The sequence below is a fragment of the Brachyhypopomus gauderio genome, unplaced genomic scaffold (assembly GCF_052324685.1).
Source record: "Brachyhypopomus gauderio isolate BG-103 unplaced genomic scaffold, BGAUD_0.2 sc56, whole genome shotgun sequence".
Taxonomy (NCBI): Eukaryota; Metazoa; Chordata; class Actinopteri; order Gymnotiformes; family Hypopomidae; genus Brachyhypopomus; species Brachyhypopomus gauderio.
In genome coordinates this window covers 2,547,394-2,569,889 of record NW_027506879.1, presented here as the reverse complement: position 1 = coordinate 2,569,889, position 22,496 = coordinate 2,547,394, and the positions used below count along the sequence as shown (strand labels likewise).

At 44.8% G+C, this 22,496-nt stretch overlaps 1 protein-coding gene across 2 annotated transcripts; it reads right to left on the bottom strand.

Annotated features, from left to right (window-relative positions):
- Window positions 1–3,995: 3,995 nt before the first annotated feature.
- On the bottom strand, window positions 3,996–22,176 carry rin3 (Ras and Rab interactor 3). 2 transcript variants are annotated; one of them, XM_076987735.1, is made up of 10 exons: window positions 21,772–22,176; window positions 20,546–21,198; window positions 20,308–20,422; window positions 16,293–16,365; window positions 16,131–16,219; window positions 13,907–15,682; window positions 11,777–12,085; window positions 10,276–10,407; window positions 9,957–10,120; window positions 3,996–6,763 (listed from the first exon to the last, which is right to left on the bottom strand). In XM_076987735.1, exons 2-10 carry the CDS (start codon window positions 21,122–21,124, stop codon window positions 6,155–6,157), a joined length of 3,846 nt encoding a protein of 1,281 aa, XP_076843850.1. In that variant the 5' UTR covers window positions 21,125–21,198; window positions 21,772–22,176; the 3' UTR covers window positions 3,996–6,154. The 2 variants fall into 2 exon arrangements, with proteins under 2 accessions (XP_076843850.1, XP_076843851.1); XM_076987736.1 differs by having other exon boundaries at window positions 20,546–21,139.
- Window positions 22,177–22,496: the final 320 nt, after the last annotated feature.

Below are 22,496 nucleotides of genomic sequence, written 5' to 3'. Positions count from 1 at the left end.
ATTACACGCAAACATTAGACAACACGTTAGGACACAACATGCACACAAAGACTCGACAAACAGAACTTAGTGCGCAGACACTGAACGAACGGGACCGATACTTGCGTGCACTACACATAAACGACGGTGACGCGCCGCTCAGAGTCGCAGTCGCTCCCCACATAAAACACATGACACACGGGGAGCGAGGCGACAGTGACGAGCGGCGACCGCGTCACACACACAAAACACTTAACATATAACAAACGCGCACGCACACAGATCCTCATGTCCGTTCACCTGGACACACTAACACCACACAAGACGAAGAGCTTACCAGGGAGACTGCCTTGGTCCTCGCCGTGCCACAAACACAACACGAGCACGGCGGAGCTCTTCCAACAAACAAACGACAAACACGAAGAGTTTTTTCCCAGGGCAGACAGCCCTGGTCCTCGCCGTGCCACAGACAACACAAAAGCACGGCGGAACTCTTCACAAAACACCACGCAGACAAACACTTACCACGAGACATGACCACGAACGAAGGAGAAAGTAAAGAGACTCTGCGGCTTCCGAAGGGTGGCTGGTCATTCTGTGACGGGCAGGTGTGAGCAACAAAAAGGAAGCGATCACGCCAAGTCTCAGGGAAAAAGGGTGGTTTAATATAAAGTGTGCAAACCTAAAACCCGTGCAATAGATCCGAATTAAGGATATAATGACCAGCGGTCAACTGGTACAAAGACAAGACATATATAGACAGACAAACGACCATCAGGTGGGAACGGATCACGGGCTCCGCCCACCTGAGGGGCGTACACGACGTCACAAAACAACAACAACACAGCCGCTGTGGACAGAGGCGGCCGGTAGGGGGCCGCCTCACCGTGACAGGAGCAAGCTTCCCTTTGTTGTCCGCCCTGAATGTAATAATGTAAGTAAATAGAAATAAAAAGAATAGAAGAATTATGGAAATATAAAAACAAACATACTCTCAAGAAATACAAAATACAAATACAAAATTATTTACGATGTGCAATGTTTGGAATGGTAGTGCAATACAGTAGAGCTATTTACATTGTGCACACACCAGAAATGTTGTCCGGTCCTGCAGCTTTGCGTGGTTTGATTCCTCTCAGGGCTTTGTGTACCTGGGCTGATGAAATGACAGGTGGTGAGGAGTGGGGTTCAGTGGTGTGTGTGTGTTTTGTGGTGATGATATTGGGGGGGCGTTGATGTCTCGAAGCGGGTGTAGAACGCGTTGAGATCATCTGGAAGTCTGTCTGAGGAGCTGATGGTGTTGGTGGGCCTGGACCTAAAGTCGGTGATTTGGTCCAGACATTGCCACATATGCCTGGGGTCAGCAGTAGAGTAGAATCCCTCCGTTTTCTCTCTGTACTGTGTTTTGGCTGATCTTATGGCCTTCTTCAGTCGGTATCCGATCTCTTAGTGAGGAGAGAGAGCAGCTCTCAGTGAGGAGAGATATGGGCTCTCTCAGTGAGGAGAGATATTGAGGAGAGAGATTGTGGCTGGCAGCTGTATAAGGCCAGCAGACCTTGGTGTAAGGTAAGGTATTTTCAGCTAAATCTACAATATCAGTGTTTTGGCTGATCTTATGGCCTTCTTCAGTCGGTATCAGATCTCTTAGTGAGGAGAGAGAGCAGCTCTCAGTGAGGAGAGATATGGGCTCTCTTAATGAGGAGAGAGATTGTGGCTGGCAGCTGTATAAGGCCAGCAGACCTTGGTGTAAGGTAAGTTATTTTCAGCTAAATCTACAATATCTCTGTGCAGTTTAGTCATGTAAACTGTAAACTCAGGGTAGTTATGAAGGCGTTCTTCAGAAATAGTGAAAGGCACAGTCAGTTTTGGATAAGCAGCGTACAGACTAGTTGGGGAAATGCACATTAAAGGTGGAATGGCTGACGTGATTTTAGAAACAGGGCAGGTCAGATGGAGGCGCTGAGCTGCATTAATTATGACAGTGAGGCTAAGATTAGCCTTAGTCACCATGAAGACCAGCATGCAGTTTTGGTAAATGCTTGATGGTGTACTAGCAAGAACATGTGGAACTTGCAGCACTGATTAATAGCAGGAGTGGGGCTGGCTGTGCTGGGCTGGCTGTGCTGGGCTGGCTGTGCTGTGCTGGCTGTGTTGGGCTGGCTGTGCTGGGCTGTACTGGGCTGGCTGTGTTGGCTTGGCTGTGCTGGGCTGGCTGTGTTGGGCTGGCTGTGCTGTGCTGGCTGTGCTGTGCTCTGCTAGCTGTGCTGGGCTGACTGTGCTGTGCTGTGCTGTGCTGTGCTGTGCTGGGCTGGCTGTGCTGTGCTGGGCTGTGCTGGATGTGCTGTGCTGACTGTGTTGGGCTGGTAGGTTCTCCTTCACATGGATTCTCACCTCTGGTGCTCCACTGACAAAAGTGCTCACCAGATCTGACAGAAAATGTGGACACAAGTTGCTTCAGGGGAGAAAAAGTAAAGAAAGAAATGTCAAAGATATCAATAGTGTGTGACATTATTTTTTGTCGATGTCAAAGTCGATAGATAAAGGTCAAATTATAATAGAGGTGCTTCACACTGTGTACATCACAAATTAAATATATACTGTGGTTCTAGGGAGTTGTGATGAGGCAGACACAAGTGTTGAGTAGAGCAGGTTTATTAAGGCCAGATCCATAATCAGAGTCGGTGTCACAGTCCAGGGTCAACAAGCCAACACAAATATCCATAACAGGTTAGTAACAAGTGTAACGCTGGGGTGCAGTGTGAAGGACGAGACACGGATCCTTGCATACGCAGCCAACGTCACTGCTTTATTGAAGTTTGTGTTGCGCAATACGCGCACAGAAAACACTGAAACTCACACACATGCAACGTGCAAACTAAAGACAACGACAAGCACACGACACTGCGCGAACGCACATTAAATAGACAAACTACATGAGCCCCGAGTGATTACGAGACGGGCCACAGGTGGGACGAATGAACACACGCAGACACAACCACACCCACGAGGAGCCATAGACGCAGACGGCAAGACGCAGACGACGTAGACACACGCCCACAGAATTACAACTCACTAATGACAGAGATGCATGTACCACCAACCTGAAATATTCAAACAAACCAAGACATTCATTCATCCAATAAGCAGCTCTGAACAAAGGAAAAGACAGAGCTTATAAAGGTCAGAGGACACACACACACACACACACACACACACACACACACACACACACACACACACACACACACACACACACACACACACACACACACACACACTAGTGATTACTAGGGGGCTGGTTGGGGTTAGGTGCCTTGCTCAAGGGTACCTCAGTCATGGCCTCAGGTCTGGGAATCGAACCCACAACTCGATTCAAGACCGGTTCCCTACCACCAAACCAACACTGCCCATGACTGTTTGATGCTGTTTGTTCAATAGTGTTATTTAACAAACCACAGGGGCCTTCACAGAACAGGTGAAGTTAGACTGAGACAAAATGGCACACATCTGGACTCTATTAACTAATTAAAATGGCACACATCTGGACTCTATTAACTAATTAAAATGGCACACATCTGGACTCTATTAACTAATTAAATGGCACACATCTGGACTCTATTAACTAATTAAATGGCACACATCTGGACTCTAATAACTTATTAAAATGGCACACATCTGGACTCTATTAACTAATTAAAATGGCACACATCTGGACTCTATTAACTAATTAAAATGGCACACATCTGGACTCTATTAACTAATTAAATGACACACATCTGGACTCTATTAACTAATTAAAATGGCACACATCTGGACTCTATTAACTAATTAAAATGGCACACATCTGGACTCTATTAACTAATTAAATGACTTCTGAAGGCAACTGATTGTGCTGGACTTTATTTAGTGGTATCAGAGTACAGGGGCGTCAATACATTTCACAATTATGTTCTACTTTGTGTTGGTATATATATATATATATATATATATATATATATATATATATATATATATATATATATATATATAGATAGATAGATAGATAGATAGATAGATAGATAGATAGATATAAAAGATTATATATAATATTACATAACAGTAGAACCCTGGAACTCAACGCAAATTCGTTCCAGAAGCGTAGCGAAGTGATGCAGTTGAGTTCCGAATAAATTTTCCCCATAAGAAATAACTGAAAATGAATTAATCCGGGCTCAACCATCAAGTTGAATTCCAATGCCAAGTCCGTCACATGAATGCCTTTATCATACTTCTCTATGATCGTCTTTTTCAACTCTATTTTTGTATTTACTTTTTCAGCTCTATTGTATTTGTCTAAAACTACAAAAAACACACAAAAAAACACAAAAATACAACAAAACCTTGGAACACAGCCTCAAAATGGTTTAAAACCCATTGAACAACAATGGCAACTAACGCCAACTAGCGCCATGTGACCGAAGCACGAACTGTATTCTGTTTACACAAACTGTATTCTGTTTCACGAGTCGGGTTGGATTCCAAAGTTTATATACATATATATAAAATATATAATGTAAGTGGGTGAGGAACAGTCAAGCTCTGCTATGTGAAGTTGAGGTGAGAAGGTGAGGTTTCATGTCACAGGTCATATACCATACAAGGTCATATACCATACAAGGTCATATACCAGCATATATATCATATATATATATATACCATATACATATACTAGCAAGATCTGTTCCAGGCAAATATTTCAAAACAGGTTGGAGTTTTCAAGATATCACAAATTAAGGCAAAAAGAAATGGGCAAAACTGAATACTATATATGCAACGATTGGCAAAGGAAACTTAGTGCAGCATATGAGACACATCATTATTACTTCCAGCAGGACCATCAGCTCTGAATTGGCCCAGTACTGGCACACCCATCTACTGTTCTTAGATGTCTGCGCAGAAGTGGACTTCATGAAAGAAGTGCAACTAAAAAGCCAAACTTTCACCATGGAAACAAGACAAAGCAACTCAACTATATGCAGAACTGAGGTGTAGGCAAATGGAAACAGGTTTCCAGATCTTTGAAGTGATGAGTCAGAAGAACAAGGAGTCCTGAAGTAGAGATATGGTCCCACAGAGCCCAGATCTCATCCAGTCTGTCTGGGATGACATGAAGACACAAAATGATTTGAGCAAGCCACCACCCACAGAAGACCTGTGGTGAGTTCAAGGAGCAGGGACCTGTGGTGAGTTCAAGGAGCAGGGACCTGTGGTGAGTTCAAGGAGCAGGGACCTGTGGTGAGTTCAAGGAGCAGAGACCTGTGGTGAGTTCAAGGAGCAGGGACCTGTGGTGAGTTCAAGGAGCAGGGACCTGTGGTGAGTTCAAGGAGCAGAGACCTGTGGTGAGTTCAAGGAGCAGGGACCTGTGGTGAGTTCAAGGAGCAGGGAACTGTGGTGAGTTCAAGGAGCAGGACCTGTGGTGAGTTCAAGGAGCAGGACCTGTGGTGAGTTCAAGGAGCAGGACCTGTGGTGAGTTCAAGGAGCAGGACCTGTTCCCTGTTCACAGGGAACCACCTCCCTCATGAGTTGTCTCAAAGCTAGCAGGTATCGCAAGTGACTCAAAATATTGATTTGATTTTGCATTTCTCTAGTACATTCAGTTTCCATTTTGTTACCTGACCACAATAAATTATTAACACTTCTGTTTTTGAAAACATTCTTGCATTTTGCCCATGCCTACCTAAAACTGCCAATAAACAGTTCAGTTCACTGTAATACAGTATGAATTCTTTGTGGCATCATTTTTAACCTCAAATTTCTCACAAAAGTCATCCCACTGGAAAGATCTCCAGTTGGATTAGAGAAACAAGTGTCAAATGTACTTATCTTTTTGGACAAGTTGAAGAATTAGAATATTGCTGTGTTGTTTGAGGAAACAGCTCCTTATGACAGGAAGTTCTATTAGTTTTAAGTGGTTGCCCGTTTTTTATGGAGCCTGTGCTTATGAGAGCATGAGATTATGATACTGATGGCAGTAATCTGCAATGATCACACATTTTTAGAGTAGAGAGCAGAAGACCTTCGGGACTCACTGACAACATGAGGATATTTTAGAACATTTTTAGAACATATTTTAAAGCATTAAGTTTCTTCTGTCTGACTGTAGGTCTTTGTGCAAACCACTTCCCCCTGTTCACTTTCATAGGTCTAGAGCATCTGCTGCATCAAGGGTCGGTGCTGCTGGCTGGCAGCTCCTGTCTGGCTGGCAGGCTCCTGTCTGACTGGCAGCTCCTGTCTGACTGGCAGGCTCCTGTCTGACTGGCAGGCTCCTGTCTGACTGGCAGGCTCCTGTCTGACTGGCAGGCTCCTGTTTGGCTGCCAGCTCCTGTCTGACTGGCAGCTCCTGTCTGACTGGCAGGCTCCTGTCTGACTGGCAGGCTCCTGTCTGGCTGGCAGGCTCCTGTCTGACTGGCAGGCTCCTGTCTGACTGGCAGGCTCCTGTCTGGCTGCCAGCTCCTGTCTGACTGGCAGGCTCCTGTCCTGGCCAACGTCCATGGCGATACACAAAGTAGTATTCTTTGCGTTGTTCACTGTGGTGCAGGCTTGATTTGACAGCGAGTGGGAATTCCTCGGGGGTCAGGGTCTGGTAGTTTCCGTCCACTAGCACACTCAGACAGTAGGAATCTGGATCCAGCACCTCAAACTTCTCAGCACATTGTGTGCACAGGTCTTGTGCAGTGGTGTTGGAGCGAATGCCTAGCGTCTTGGTGTTGGAACAGGCCTCCAAGAAAGAGACGTTGATGAAATCCTGCAGAGTAGAGTGTTTATGTGAAATTCACATCATTATAATTTTTAATGAATGAAAAATATGTTGAAGAGACAGTTTAATTCTTACTTTTATTGTGTGTAACGACAGGATCTGTTTGGCCATTAATTAATCTGTTTGGCCACCCTGTGAACACTCGCTGTATAACACAGCATGATCTGCTTATTTGAACATAGTATGCGCTCCCAGTTGTCAGTTTTGTCTTGGTGAAGGTGTAATCTGCACTATATGTATATAGTCATAAGAACAAGGAGTCCTGAAGTAGATATATATATATATATATATATATATATATATATATATATATATATATATATATATATATATATATATATTGTCACATAGGGCTACGCCCCCTCCCTTAGCTGTCACTCCGGATTCCCTCGTGTCTGTGTTCCTTGCCTGTTGATCCCGCCCTGCTCGTTTGTCTCCGTGATTCCCTGTTGGTATCCACGCCCGTGTCATTGCCATCACCTGTTCCTAGTTTAGTTTCATGTATATCAGTCCCTGCAATTCCCCCGTCTGGTTATCTGTGGTTTTGTTCATGCTGTTGGTTTGTGCCTTGTGTCTTGTGTAATCAGTTGGTCTGTGCGTTCACGTTCGTTGTTTTCAAGCTCTCTGTTTCCCGTCATCTGTTTGTTCCTGCCCGGTCCGTGAGTCTTCCCTGTTCTCGTTTTACCATGCCTGTTTCTTGTTCCTGTTCGGACTGCCCTAACGTTATGACCCCTGCCTGCTATGTCGACTCTACTTTTGGTATTCCCTGTATTAAATCTCGCTCTCCTCAGAGTTTGTGTCCACCTCCTTGCTCCGCAGGGCGAGCTGCGTTACATATATATATATATATATATTAGGGGTGGGCATAGATTTTTTTAAATCTAGATTAATCTCACTGAAATCTTGAAATTAATCTAGATTTATCTAGATTAATCTATATTAAAATGGCTCATATGCGTGCTACCCAAGTAATGACTAAAAGTCAGTTTTTGAGATAGGGTTTCTTAATACAGGGGGTGCATTAGACCAGGGGCTCATCTCCTGTTTCCAAAATGCATCAATGACTGCTTGAGGAAGCTGTTCTACTTTGATACTTGAAGAAAAAAAAGCATGCTCAATAAAATGTAGGCTAGACCCATTTATTTTACAACAATCGCTACATGGTGCCCCCTCGGCCGCTCGACAATCGTTACACGCACCCCCCCCCGCTCAACTACTTACGTTCGCCCCCCCGAAATTTTCTGACGCCCCCCTCACTGTATATGTCCTGGCGCCGGCCCTGCTCTGCAGTTTGAACGGTTAAAAAGAAATATTTAAATAGCGACGAATCTAGCGCTAGGACCATGCAGAAAACGACCGCTCCGAGCTCCGCTCCGGTAACACTTTACGTTCCTAAACATGAATTTTCCATGAAGCACTCCAAATATTGATTTGATTTTGCATTTCTCTAGTACATTCGGTTTCCATTTTGTTACCTGACCAAAATTTATTATTGTTACGTCCAGCTCCGCCCTCCTCTCTGGTCCCGCCTAGTTCCCCGGTTCTGTGCTGTCTGCTCCGCCCCGTCGTTAGTGGCCACACCTGAACCTCGTTTCACTCCCCTGTTCAGTGTATATCTTCCCTTCTGTTTCAGTCCTCCGTGTCGGTCATTGTTAGTAAGTGCATCCCTCTGTCTTCCTTGCCCTCGCTCTGGTTTACCTCACCGTATGTGTTTCCTGTGTCTGTTATATGTCTCGGTTGTACTCTGTGTCTGTTTTCAGCTTCCCGTATGGTCTCCTTGTATTTGTTAGTTTCCCCTCTGTGTTGTTGTTCAGTTTTTGCCGTCTTGTTGTGATGTTCTAATCATGTTTGTGCATATGTTTCTACATTTATAGAGGTCTGTCGAGATGTGTTTGTTACTCTGTCTGTTTGGTTATTCATGGGTCTGTCGCTTGTTCTCCGTAGTTAACTTACTTCCTTGTCGTGTTGATTTCCCTTTTTGTATCTGTTACCTGTCATTTAATTAAATCTATCAAATCTTGCACTTGCGTCACGCCTGTTCCCCCTAAAACGTTACAATTATTAACACTTCTGTTTTTTAAAACATTCTTGCATTTTGCCCATGCCTACCTAAAACTGCCTTTAAACAGTCCAGTTCACTATAATACAGTATGAATTCTTTGTGGCATCATTTTTAACCTCAAATTTCTCACAAAAGTCATCCCACTGGAAAGATTAGATTAGAGAAACAAGTTGGATTAGAGAAACAAATGTCAAATGTATTTATTTTTTTGGACAAGTTGAAGAATTTGAAGATTGCTGTGTTGTTTGAGGAAACAGCTCCTTATGACAGGAAGTTCTATTAGTTTTAAGTTTTAAGTCCGTTTTTATGGAGCCTGTGTTTATGAGAGCATGAGATTATGATACTGATGGCAGTAATCTGCGTTGATCCTAAAACATTTTAAAACATTAAGTTTCTTCTCTCTGGCTGTAGGTCTTTGTATATATATAGTATAATCTGCTCTGTATGAAAGTGTAATCTGTCCTGTATGAAGATAGAAAGATAGATAGATAGATACTTCATTGATCCCAGAGGGACATTCTTGAAAAGGTGTAATCTGCACTGCCCTGTATAAAGGTGTAATCTGCCTGATATAAAGGTGTAATCTGATGGGTATAAAGGTGTAATCTGTCCTCTTTGAAGGTGTAATCTGCCCTGTGTTTACTAGCCCTTATGTGCAGTTTTGGTTACTGTTGAACTCAACATCATACATATGTAACAGTAGTTACATATCTCTATGTATAAATACACTTCAGTATTGTCTGAAGCCTGCAGGAGGTGCAGTGTACACCTGTGTGTAGGTCCTACAGGTGATGCAGTGTACACCTGTGTGTAGGTCCTACAGGTGATGCAGTGTACACCTGTGTGTAGGTTTAACAGGTGATGCAATGCACACCTGTGTGTAGGTTTTACAGGTGATGCAGTGCACACCTGTGTGTAGGTCTTACAGGTGATGCAGTGCACACCTGTGTGTAGGTCTTACAGGTGATGCAGTGCACACCTGTGTGTAGGTCTTACAGGTGATGCAGTGCACACCTGTGTGTAGGTCTTACAGGTGATGCAGTGCACACCTGTGTGTAGGTCTTACAGGTGATGCAGTGCACACCTGTGTGTAGGTCCTACAGGTGCGGCTGCTCTTACCTGTACCGAGGAGCGTGACGCGCGCGCCTTGTTGAGGGTACGGCGTCGCTCCCAGCGGTGGATGGAGTCCTGCACCTCCAGACTCAGCTGCCTGCTGACTGCCTGCTTGTCAAAGTTCTTTATGTGCTCCAGCGCTCCATACGTGGTGGTGAGGTAGTACGAACCTGAACACACACGCAGCATGCTGCTCAGATCTCACACACACATCTTAATATGAATATGATGACAGACACAGCACAGTGTGTGTGTGTGTGTGTGTGTGTGTGTGTGTGTGTGTGTGTGTGTGTGTGTGTGTGTGTGTGTGTGTGCGCGCGCTCACCCTCTCCCAGTTGTAGTGCAGGGTCCATCAGTTCCATCATATACTCCACGTCCAGTACTAGGCTGGTCATATTGCACCGTGCCAACACGTACATCAGCACAGGTAAGAAGTCATCTGCACCATGGGCCTTCCCTGAGAACACAGCACCTCCTCATAGCCCTTATATTACATAACAATCAAAACATTAAAACACTAATATATCAACACGACACATTTCTCACTGTTAAGGACATTGCACACAAAATAAATATCATTGTCATAAATAAATAAATAGCTTCTGTTTTGCTTCCACAAAATGAGGCGGCGCAAAACGAATAAGCAAACTTGATATGCTTTATTTTTAAATGTGATGCACAGACAACGCATGTAGAGCACAAGCACATTGAAAACGAGGTGACTCTAACAAAGATGAGCACGGGACAATAGATTAAATTAAATAGACAAACCACATAAACCCTGAGTGATCACGAGACGAGCCACAGGTGAGACTGATGAACACACTCAGACACAACCACACCCACGAAGATACACAGACCAGACGACTAGACGTAGACAACATAAACACACGCCCAAAGGGGAGGGGTCAGGGGCTGTACCGTAACAGCTTCTTCAACAAGAATAAGAGCCACACGAATTACCAACACCAAGTACCAATTCTACCAACACTGGAATCCTTTTGCTAGTTTCAAGTTTATAAGTAGGTCATAGTTTAAGGCAGGGATGTCAAAGTCAAATGCACCGAGGGCCAAAAAACCAAATTTGCTACAAGCCGAGGGCCGGACTGGTTCAATGTTTATTAAAACATATTGAAATGATTGCACATAGCCTGATAAACAGATCAGAAGGAACAAACTTCCTTCAAAGAAAACATGTTCTGTACGGTACATTAAATGAATAAAGTAATAAAGGTTTGAAAGGTGCTGGAATTTAGGCTAAAGTACTTGAAAATGCTTGAAATTGTAACTACTTCATTTCACAACAAATATGTATCTGACTGAACAGTTAACAAATACGAGCCTCTTGTAATTCCAGGACGAAACATAAGAGAACATGAAGACGTTAAGATTGGGCATTTTGAAAATAAACAACCATTAAATAATGTGAATAAAAATAGAATTATTTTGAATCATTTCGAATAGATGTATAAATATTTAACTTAGTTAAGTTTAATGTGCTGGTGCGTGCAAAGTTACAAAATTCGAGAGGTGCACGACCTCGCGAATCGACAGCGTGCGATGCCCTTGCCCACGGGCGGAGCCACTGCGATTACGTCATTTTCGCCAAGCGGACCCTCGCCGCTTGTGTGCGCTGCAGTGACTTCGCGGGCTACCGTTGGATTGTGGGGAATGTAGTGTTTGTGCGTGCAAAACACCAGCGGGCAGCTGTGGCCTGCGGGCCGGTTCTAATAGTAATTAAATATCATCCAGGGGGCCATAGATAATCAATTCGGGCCTTGACTTTAACATATGTGGTTTAAGGTAAAGGAATCAGTGCACCTTACCTGGACAGCCCACAGACATACAGTCGTAGATCATCTTGCAGGTCTTCAGGAGCAGGTTGACCTTCTTCTGTGGTGAGTATTCCTGATGCATGTTTCCCAGCTTCACCTGAATCTTCTCCATAACTGGTGCCTCAGGAACACTGGTGGTCACCCCCAGATCTGTGGTGGTGGTGCACAGGACAACTTGCTGGTTCTCCCTCAGTCTGTTCAGAGTTCCTGCCCTGGAGTGGATGTTCTTCAGCCCGTTATATATTGGCTCCTTTAGAGGCTTCAGGACACACTTGTACAGTGCAGCCTCAATGATTACCTCTAAAGAGAAGGGCAGATATATTCAATTAAACAATCTACTAAATCTTCTCACTGCAAAAGCTTCAAGCTCCATTAAACCAAGCCATGAGAATCAAACATATTTTTCCATACATTCTTGGATAATAATGCATCTTATGAGGTATAAGGGGAAAACACAGATGTCTTTATTAGCTTCTTAATTACTCCATAATTACTCGCTAATCCCATCTGTGAATCTGTAGCCTTAAAGGAGCAATAAATCATTTTTACCACCAAAAAGTAGCAAACAATATTTATGAAAGTAATTACAACTCTGCAACAAAATGTTTTTTTGACTAGGGTACTTACTATTTTGACATCTTTTCTATAAAGTGCAGCTCACATGAGTTTAAGAATCAAATTCTAAGGTTTTCATATGTGCCCGTTCATGCTCCATATATGGAGGTGGACATAATCTGAAGCATCCAGACCACTATGTCATTACATGAAGAATCTTTGGAAAAGTGACTTATTATTACTGAATCTCAACTGGCTCGACGGCCATGGTGCCTCCCAACACCCCCTGATGCCCCCCCTGCTGTGACCCTCTCCTTCCCGCCACCTCTATTGCCCTGGTCAGATGTTTCTGTGTCAGATGGGTTTTGGGATGGGCTTTCTTTACTTTTTTGTTTTCTTTACTTGTTGTACTGTTTGGTGCTTGATGTTTATATCATTATTATTGTTGTTACTGTGCCAACCAGAAGAGGATGGGTTCCCCCTTTGAGTGTTGTTTCCAGCATACGCTGCATTACATTTGGCTTGCTCAACAGAGACTCTCTGAGCTAATATTCCAGCATACGCTAACATGAAACATTATAGACAGGATAGTTATTCATTAAGTATCACTACATACAGCCATTTTATTAGATACATCTGCCATGTACTGAGTAGCCACTTTACTACCTACACCTCTCATACAGTAGAGGCATTTGAATATGTACAGCAGAAGTGGGCACTCAAAGTCACACTGAAGTCACCTAGAAAAAGGCTTCAGACTTGACTTGAAACTTGCCCCTAATGACTCTCAACTTGACTCCAAAATAACTCATGACCAATAAGAGACAGTCCGTTATCCAAGTGCTGTCTGCGAGTTATAGAAAAATATTATGTTGCCATAGTTCCTTACTTTTGTTTCAATGATTAGGAAAGCAGCCCATTTCTTGTTATGTATCAACATCATTTACCACGAGCGCGAAATCGGAGAGAAGCGTCAAATGTAAACAAATGAGATTGCCATGGTTTCAGTTGGAGTACTGTACGTGGAACCTTTGGCTACAGGTAGTTTAAAATCCTTGGACATAAATGAAGGACCCAACATGTAAAGAATGTGGGAAACAAATTACACTGGAATGACCATATCAAACATATATATTACTTGTGTTGACGGCTAAGTGACTAGTGCATTATAAAGCACCTGAAAACACCCGGATAGGTTTGTTTAGGTTACGTCACTTAGCTGTCAATACAGCTAATTAATAAAATACAGTTCTTTTAGATCTCCTGTCCCTAAGTTTGTCTTGGTATTGACTTGAGACTTGACTTGGACTCTAGTCTGAATACTCGTGACTTTTTTGCGATTTTGCGAATCTCTGGTCACCACAAACCCTCTGTTGGTGGGCACACTTTGTAATGCTCTATCTTGTTAACCAGCTGGTCTGTTTCTGACCACTGGTGCATTTATTTTATATTTTTGCCTTTCAAGTCTTGATACACAAGCATATTTACAAGCTAGAGATGATGATATATAAGTATCAGACACTTCATACAAATGTATTGTGTAAAGGAACTGTACAGATAAATTACCCAGCTTCTCTTCTGAGTAAGTTGTTGGCTCCTGCAAATTCTGCAGCTCTGTGCTCTGGATCAGGTAACTCTTGAGTTGGGTCATCATTTGTCTGATTTCTTGGAGCATCTCTGTACTAGATGAGTGCTTTTGCATGGTTTCCAAAGTAAAGGCACGGTAATCCTGTACAAGGTTCCCGAAGTAGGTGCCCCCATCCCGAGCTAGCTCCACAATCCGTTTCTGCAGCTTGTGGTCAGCACTCATGAAGCTTGTGAAGACAGTGGAAAAGTTGACCATAGAGAGACGCTGTTTGGCACGGTCCAGCATGATGGTGGATGTCCTCTTCACTGGGGCACCAGTTGTGATAGTGTCCGTCTCCTCCTCTGTGCTACTAGTGGAATAGGAGTCATGGTCAGGCTGTGGAGCACCTCCCTCTGGGGAGAACAGAGAGACATCAGGACCTTTGGGATGCCCTGCTGTGGTGCAGAGGGAGGGGTGTGTGGGCAGGGGTACGCTGGTAGTCTGTGGAATCATGGACGTGGGTACGCTGGTAGTCTGTGGAATCATGGACGTGGGTACGCTGGTAGTCTGTGGAATCATGGACGTGGGTACGCTGGTAGTCTGTGGAATCATGGATGTGGGTACGCTGGTAGTCTGTGGAATCATGGACGTGGGTACGCTGGTAGTCTGTGGAATCATGGACGTGGGTACGCTGGTAGTCTGTGGAATCATGGATGTGGGTACGCTGGTAGTCTGTGGAATCATGGACGTGGGTACGCTGGTAGTCTGTGGAATCATGGACGTGGGTACGCTGGTAGTCTGTGGAATCATGGATGTGACCGTTTGAATGGCTCCTCCAAGGGTATTACTGTTATCTTGGCTAAATTTGGCCACAGCTTGAGACAGTCGTTTCCTCCTGGGCGGCGGTACTGGGACACTAGGTTTCTCAACTTCAGTTCCTGTGGGAGTTCCGTTTGACATGTTGGAGGTATCTGCCAGTGCTTCTTCCTCTATGGGTCTCGGCTGTCCGGGAGAATCTGCAGGTCTCTCTGACTGTGCCATGCTGTTGTCATCCAAGCAGATAAGAGACTCCACAGGAGCTCCAGGCTCCGTCCTGTCTGTCCTTGTGAGTGCAGAGGCACTGGCGCTGCTGTTCAGAAGCTCCTGCTGGGTTTCCTCTCCTGAGGCCTGGTTCTCTGACAGCCTGCGTCGGAGTGGCACCGGGGGAATTCTGTGTGAAGGTCCACAGATAGCCTGCGTCCTAGCTCCGCTCTGAGATGGTTGTGTTTGGGCTAGCTTGGCTGTCTCTGCGTCTGCACTGGTCGCTGGAGTTCCCTTCCTCTCTGTGCACTGACTTCCTTCCTCTTTTGGCACCACAGAGAGAGGAGAGCTCAGTAAGAACAGGGCGGACTCATCTGATGTAAGGTCCTCTTTGGCTGGCTTGCCCTGCATCGGTGCTCCTTCAGACACGTTGAGTGGACGAGGAGGTAGTGGCGGGGGTCTCCTGTATTTGGGAGGAGCCTGACTAGGTGTGTTAAGGCTCTGGGTCCTGAGGATGGGTGCTGGAGGGCTTGGTGGAAGACTATTGCAGTATTCTTCAATGAAGATTGGGTTGACATACCAGAGCCGATCGCTGCCAGCGGAAAGCTGAATCTCACAGGAGCTGCTGTGGTCTGTTGCCTCCTGAACATCTCTACTGGCCTCCACATCTCCACTGGCTTCCTGAACATCTCCACTGGCTATAGTTTTAGCTGAATCATCTGGAAAGTGACTGTTCAGCATTGAGCTCCAGAACTCTGTGGCAACATGAAAAGCAACACCACCATATCAACATCACCATAGCAACATCACCATATCAATAGCACATAATCAGCTTGCAGGGCATGTTTGCCTCTCCAGTACAGCTGGTGTGGCCTGAGCTCCACAATTAACCCTCATTTCATGTAAGTCTACATTGTCACTTCTATTCAGTGTCATTGTGGTTCTATACTTTGAATGCAGTGCTGAATGATGTTATGTGGCTATTTAAGGCAGAAGCCACAAACTTACATATACACATCTCCAAACAGTTACACACTGCAGAGAACAACACAAACAGGAACGAGCATGTGAACTAAAGAACATTGTGATCTGGCACACTGTGGATAACACACCATTAAGAGCAAGAGGTCAAATGTCATTTAACACATGACAAAATATTGTGAGAAGTTAAATGAGTGCAGTGATGCAGAGGTGGTGTGTCACCTAAGCCAAGCGCGGAGATCACCTCCATGTCTTCATCAGTGGCCTGAATGATGGTCCGAGGTAACTTCAAGGTGAAGGGGAGAATGTCCCTGGATGATGTGGTACAAATTACTACACGCCACCACACAACTGTACTATTAATATAGAGGACTGGATGCTTACCTGCTGACACAGTAGAATGCAATAAGTTTAAAAATGTTGTCAAAGACCAGGACAGAGCCTTCCACATACAACACTGAAAAAATGAGACAGAGTTGTTTATGGTTAGGCCTGAGGTGTCTGGTGCTTGTTTAGTTCAGGTGACATCAATGAACTTAACGTAACCTTAACGTCTCCTGTAAACTTGTATAACTGTTCAATGTTTCAGTACTTTTAACTTTCTGTAAACTTGTATAATTGTGCAATATTTCAGTACTTTTAACCTTCTGTAAATTTGTATAACTGTTCAGTGTTTCAGTACCTTTTCCACAACTTCACAACTTGCTATTCTCTAACAAGAAGCTTAACTGCAATATTCACAACAGTAGTTTGATCCATGATTTGACCAATACATTTCCTGATTAGAATTGGTATTTAAACATTCCTCCTCATCATGGTGTTCACATTTTGTCATGAGACCAAGACGACCCCTAACAACAGTACCTCTCCATTGCAAGGCTTCAAACAGGATGTTCTCAGACGGAAGTGGCCACTGAGCTTAGAGTATCAAAGTGTCATCAGCAGGTTGCAACAGAGATACAGAGAAACTGCAAGAGTCACAGAAAGGCAGAAAAGTGGCCACATCCCACACTAGTGACCAGTTGTGAACAGTGCCCTGTGGAACTGGATGATGAATGATACACAACTCCAGACACATTTAAAGGAGGTGAGAGGCAGTAAGGTGTCATGTCAGACCATTGCAAACCATTTACATCAGCCACTGAGCCACTGAGGTGTGCCTAGTCACTGTGACTCTGTATGAACAACACAGGCCTAATTCCATCTTCATGGTTGAGAAGCTCATTAAGGTCGCATCATTGGAGAACGGCTGCTGGAGTTTGGGTTCTTCAAATGGATGCACTTTCTCCAGACCTGAATCCCATAGAAAACCTATGGGCTTCGCTCATTTGCCATGTAGAGGCTCGGAACTGTGTACCCCCTAACCTCAAAGACCTGAGGGCCACCATCAAGAAGAGTGGGATGCCATGCCTCAGCAGACAATAAGACAACTTGCGAGACATTGTCAACATGTAATTGCTGGTCAAGGGCACATGACAACTTATTGAGAAACTCCTGAGAAAATGTTTTCCATAAATTTCACCTGAAAGCCAAATATAATACTAGTGTGTGAGTGTGTGTGTAGATGACATTACAGTGAGTCCCCGCTTAACAACGGGTCTGGTTAACGATAGATCGGAGTTACAACCGACTTTTTTTTTTTTTCGCTCGGTGCGCAGAGGAGTGTTGTGGAGTGTTGTGGAGTGTTGTGGTGTGTTGTGGAGTGTTGTGGTGTTTTGTGGTGTGGTGTGTTGTGGTGTGGAGCGTTGTAGAGCATTGTGGGGTGTTGTGGAGTGTTGTGGAGTGGAGTGTTGTGGTGTGTTGTGGTGTGGTGTGGAGCGTTGTGGGGCATTGTGGGGTGTTGTGGGGCATTGTGGAGCGTTGTGGGGCATTGTGGAGCATTGTGGGGTGTTGTGGAGTGTTGGAGTGTTGGGGTGTTGTGGAGTGTTGTGGGGCATTGTGGGGTGTTGTGGGGTGTTGTGGAGTGTTAGAGTGTTGTGGAGTGTTGTGGTGTGATGTGTTGTGGTGTGTTGTGGAGTGTTGTGGTGTGGTGTGATGTGGTGTGGAGTGTTGTGGTGTGGAGCATTGTGGGGCATTGTGGGGCGTTATGGGGCATTGTGGGGTGTTGTGGAGGATTGGAGTGTTGTGGGGTGTAGTGGGGTGTTGTGGAGTGTTGTGGAGTGTTGGAGTGTTGTGGGGTGTTGTAGTGTTGTGGAGTGTTGTGGGGTGTTGTGGTGTGTTGGAGTGTTGTGAGGGGTAGTGGTGTGGTGTGGAGCGTTGTGGAGTGTTGTGGGGTGTAGTGGGGTGTTGTGGAGTGTTGGAGTGTTGTGGAGCATTGGGGAGCATTGTGGGGTGTTGGAGTATTGGAGCGTTGTGGAGCGTTTTGGGGTGTTGTGGAGTGTTGTGGAGCGTTGTGGGGTGTAGTGGGGTGTTGTAGAGTGTTGTGGAGTGTTGGAGTGTTGTGAGGTGTTGTAGGGTGTTGTGGGGTGTTGTGGAGCGTTGTGGAGCGTTGTGGGGTGTTGTGGGGTGTTGGAGTATTGGAGCGTTGTGGAGCGTTGTGGGGTGTTGTGGGGTGTTGGAGTATTGGAGCGTTGTGGAGTGTTGTGGAGCGTTGTGGGGTGTTGTGAGGTGGTGTGTTGTGGTGTGGAGCATTGTGGAGCGTTGTGGGGTGTTGTGGAGTGTTGTGGGGTGTTCTGGAGTTGTGGGGTGTTGTGGAGTGTTGTGGGGTGTTGTGATGTGTTGGAGTATTGGAGCGTTGTGGAGCGTTGTGGGTTGTTGTGTAGTGTTGTGGGGTGTTGTGAAGTGTTGTGGGATGTAGTATTGGAGCGTTGTGGAGTGTTGTGGGGTGTTGTGTAGTGTTGTGGTGGTGTTGTGGAGTGTTGTGGAGTGTTGTGGAGTGTTGGAGTGTTGTGGGGTGTTGTGGGGTGTTGGAGTATTGGAGCATTGTGGAGTGTTGTTGGGTGTTGTGGGGTTTTGTGTAGTGTTGTGGTGGTGTTGTGGGGTGTTGTGGAGTGTTGTGGAGTGTTGGAGTGTTGGAGTGTTGTGGAGTGTTGTGTATGATAAGCTGAGGCAGCGCAGCCTCCACCGCCACCCATCTCGACAACGCAATCGCTCTTTCTCACGCTGTACGCACGAGAACATTGTTAGGTTTTTTTCTATACTGTATTTACGATCAAACTGGATCTAAATCTAGGGTCACGCTTAACGATGAAAACTGCTTTACGACGGACTTTTCATATCTAACACACACATGGACTCACACACAAACACCATATCTAACACACACATGGACTCACACACAAACACCATATCTAACACACATATGGACTCACACACAAACACCATATCTAACACACATATGGACTCACACACAAACACCATATCTAACACACACATGGACTCACACACAAACACCATATCTAACACACATATGGACTCACACACAAACACCATATCTAACACACATATGGACTCACACACAAACACCATATCTAACACACACATGGACTCACACACAAACACCATATCTAAACACATATGGACTCACACACAAACACCATATCTAACACACATATGGACTCACACACAAACACCATATCTAACACACACACATGGCCTCACACACAAACACCATATCTAACACACACACATGGACTCACACACAAACACCATATCTAACACACATATGGACTCACACACAAACACCATATCTAACACGCATATGAACTCACAAACAAACACCATATCTAACACACATATGGACTCACACACAAACACCATATCTAACACACATATGGACTCACACACAAACACCATATCTAACACGCATATGAACTCACACACAAACACCATATCTAACACGCATATGAACTCACACACAAACACCATATCTAACACACATATGGACTCACACACAAACACCATATCTAACACGCATATGGACTCACACACAAACACCATATCTAACACACACATGGACTCACACACAAACACCATATCTAACACGCATATGGACTCACACACAAACACCATATCTAACACACACATGGACTCACACACAAACACCATATCTAACACACACATGGACTCACACACAAACACCATATCTAACACACATATGGACTCACACCCAAACACCATATCTAACACACACATGGACTCACACACAAACACCATATCTAACACACATATGGACTCACACACAAACACCATATCTAACACGCATATGGACTCACACACAAACACCATTTCTAACACACATATGGACTCACACACAAACACCATATCTAACACACATATGGACTCACACACAAACACCATATCTAACACACATATGGACTCACACACAAACACCATATCTAACATGCATAAGGACTCACACAATCAGCATTCATTTTCTGAATTAATGAGCTGAACTCACAGGCCTTTTCCTCTTTCACACACAACTCCTGGACCTGTGGCTCCCCCTGCTGGTCTGGGAGACGAACTGACAAAGTCATCAACTTCTGGCCAGTGTTCCTCCTCACTATGAAGGCCTATGTGAACATATTGAGGTGCTCAGGACTGCTTTATATGCACATGAATATATTTGAACCGCTGGCACTGCATGCAAATAAACACTAAATGATTGTAATTATTAGCAGTGCTGACATACTCACCCCGGGTGCTTCCATGTTGAGTATATGAGTGGCTCTCTCCTGTGCTATACCCAGCTGTAGCCACACTGGACAAGTCTTAATCAGCCTCTCCAGGATGCTTATACTGGGAGGGGCAGGACTCTGCTTGTGGTCAGCCAGCGGTGGTGAGACAGAGACCTTGGAGTCAAAGGGTGGTGTGGGTCTGGGCAGAGGTGGTGCGGAGGGCTTGGAGCGCGGGCGTGGAGGAGGTCTGTGCAGTGCGGAGGAGCCCTGGGGGACAGTCGATGGCTGCTGGGCAGGGTTTGTTTTGGGTGGAAACATGGGCTTCTGCAGAGGAGGAAAGGAAGATGTGGAGCAGAGGGGTGGAGGGGCAGGAGATGGAGTGAAGCCTCTCCAGCTGGTGAAGATGGGTGAACAGGGACGATGAGGGGAAGCAGAGTCGTCCAAAATGTCAACCAATGGGAGCAGAGAAGTCGAAGTGGGTGGAGGACAGCGGGGGCGCAGGGCACTCGGCGAGGTGGAGGAAGACATGGGGGGGGAGGTGGGGGAGGAGTGTCTGGGAATGGCAGGAGGTGCTGTGGAAGGAGTGGAGGAGAGCATGGTGCATACTGAAGACTGCAGAAGAAACAAGAGGATCTTTAGATCTGGGGATTTAGTGGGGTATAGAAATCAACCTGTTCAAACAGAAAAAAGATCATAAAGGCCTATTTATAACCCCCAGAAAAGAGCATCTGGATCACTAATGTGACTGAAGAAGCAGAGATGAAAACAAATTCTATCACTTTTGAGGAAAAACACACTCAATACAATTTTCATTTTAGTGGAAAATAAAGTTAATAAAGTCCCTGGTCCTCTAATGCGCCAGAAATGTGCTGGTGTTATTATTATTATTATTATATGCTGTTATTATGATATTGAGAAAAATAGGTTGTCATTATTTGCTGTGTACAGTACACTGTACAATAATAGGTCCAACTAAAGATCTTTCTTTTCTTGGCAAGCGAAGCTTTTCCTCCTCTCTTCCAAATATGCAATATGTCTCCTAGTGATACAGGGTTACATATATATTGCAAGCAGGTAAGAGTAAATGAATTCTGTTAATGAATAGCTAACGTGTATCAAAGTGGCAGATACACAAGACACAGAGGTTACGTGTGTATTCTCAGAGAACACGGTGATATAATGTTGTGATATAAAACACTGTTCTTATATATTACATCTATGTGTTTGTGTGTCTGGAAACTTACGTGATAGATGCCCAAGAACCTTTGGTCCCAACAGCTGTTTTCTTCATTGTTCTACTCATCTCACGCCTCATGTCTCATGTCTTTCTGAGTGTCCTACATTCTTTGTGTCTCACTTAACCCTTCACACAGAAACCCTGTCTGTGGTAAAATAACCTGTTTATTGCTTTCTTCCAGCAAAGAAATAGGATATAAAATGTCCAGAAGTAGAAAAAAAGTACACAATTTTACAAAAACGTTTCTCGTCCTTCTCCCCGTCTTGACTTCCTGCCTTTCTGCGAACTGTGGTGTTGTCAGGAAGGGGTTGTCCAGGGTGGTCGGCCAACTCTCAACACACACACACACACACACACACACAGACATGCTTCAACACATTTAGACTTCACTCTCTCATGTCAGTGTCCCTGTCTAAGTAAAACAGTGAAGTGTGCCAAGAAAAGTTGGGCTGAATGAGTAAACACAGGAATCAACAGAACCTCTGAACAGCACCTCCCCCACATTGGAAGCTACGTGACTCCAGATGCCGGAGCTCAGCAGCTGTAGGAGGAATGTGGGGTTAGTGCTGCTGCACCCAACCAGCCTCTGTGCTGCAGCTCAGCGCATTCGTAATATTTACAAAGAGTGTCTGAACAGAGCATGGCCAAACACAGCTGCAGCAGTGGTCGAACGGCCACCAGGAACGGTGGTACATTTATTGTTTTTACCCTTCATGAAGCTGTGAAATGTGT

Excerpts from the sequence above, each read along its gene's own strand:
- rin3 (XM_076987735.1), bottom strand. The coding sequence starts at position 21,124 with ATGCTCTCCTCCACTCCTTCCACAGCACCTCCTGCCATTCCCAGACAC. Across the intron at positions 15,683-16,130 it reads GATCTCCGCGCTTGGCTTAG|AGTTCTGGAGCTCAATGCTG; the intron begins GTGACACACCAC and ends ATGTTGCCACAG. Across the intron at positions 10,121-10,275 it reads TGCACTACAACTGGGAGAGG|GTTCGTACTACCTCACCACC; the intron begins GTGAGCGCGCGC and ends GTGTGTGTTCAG.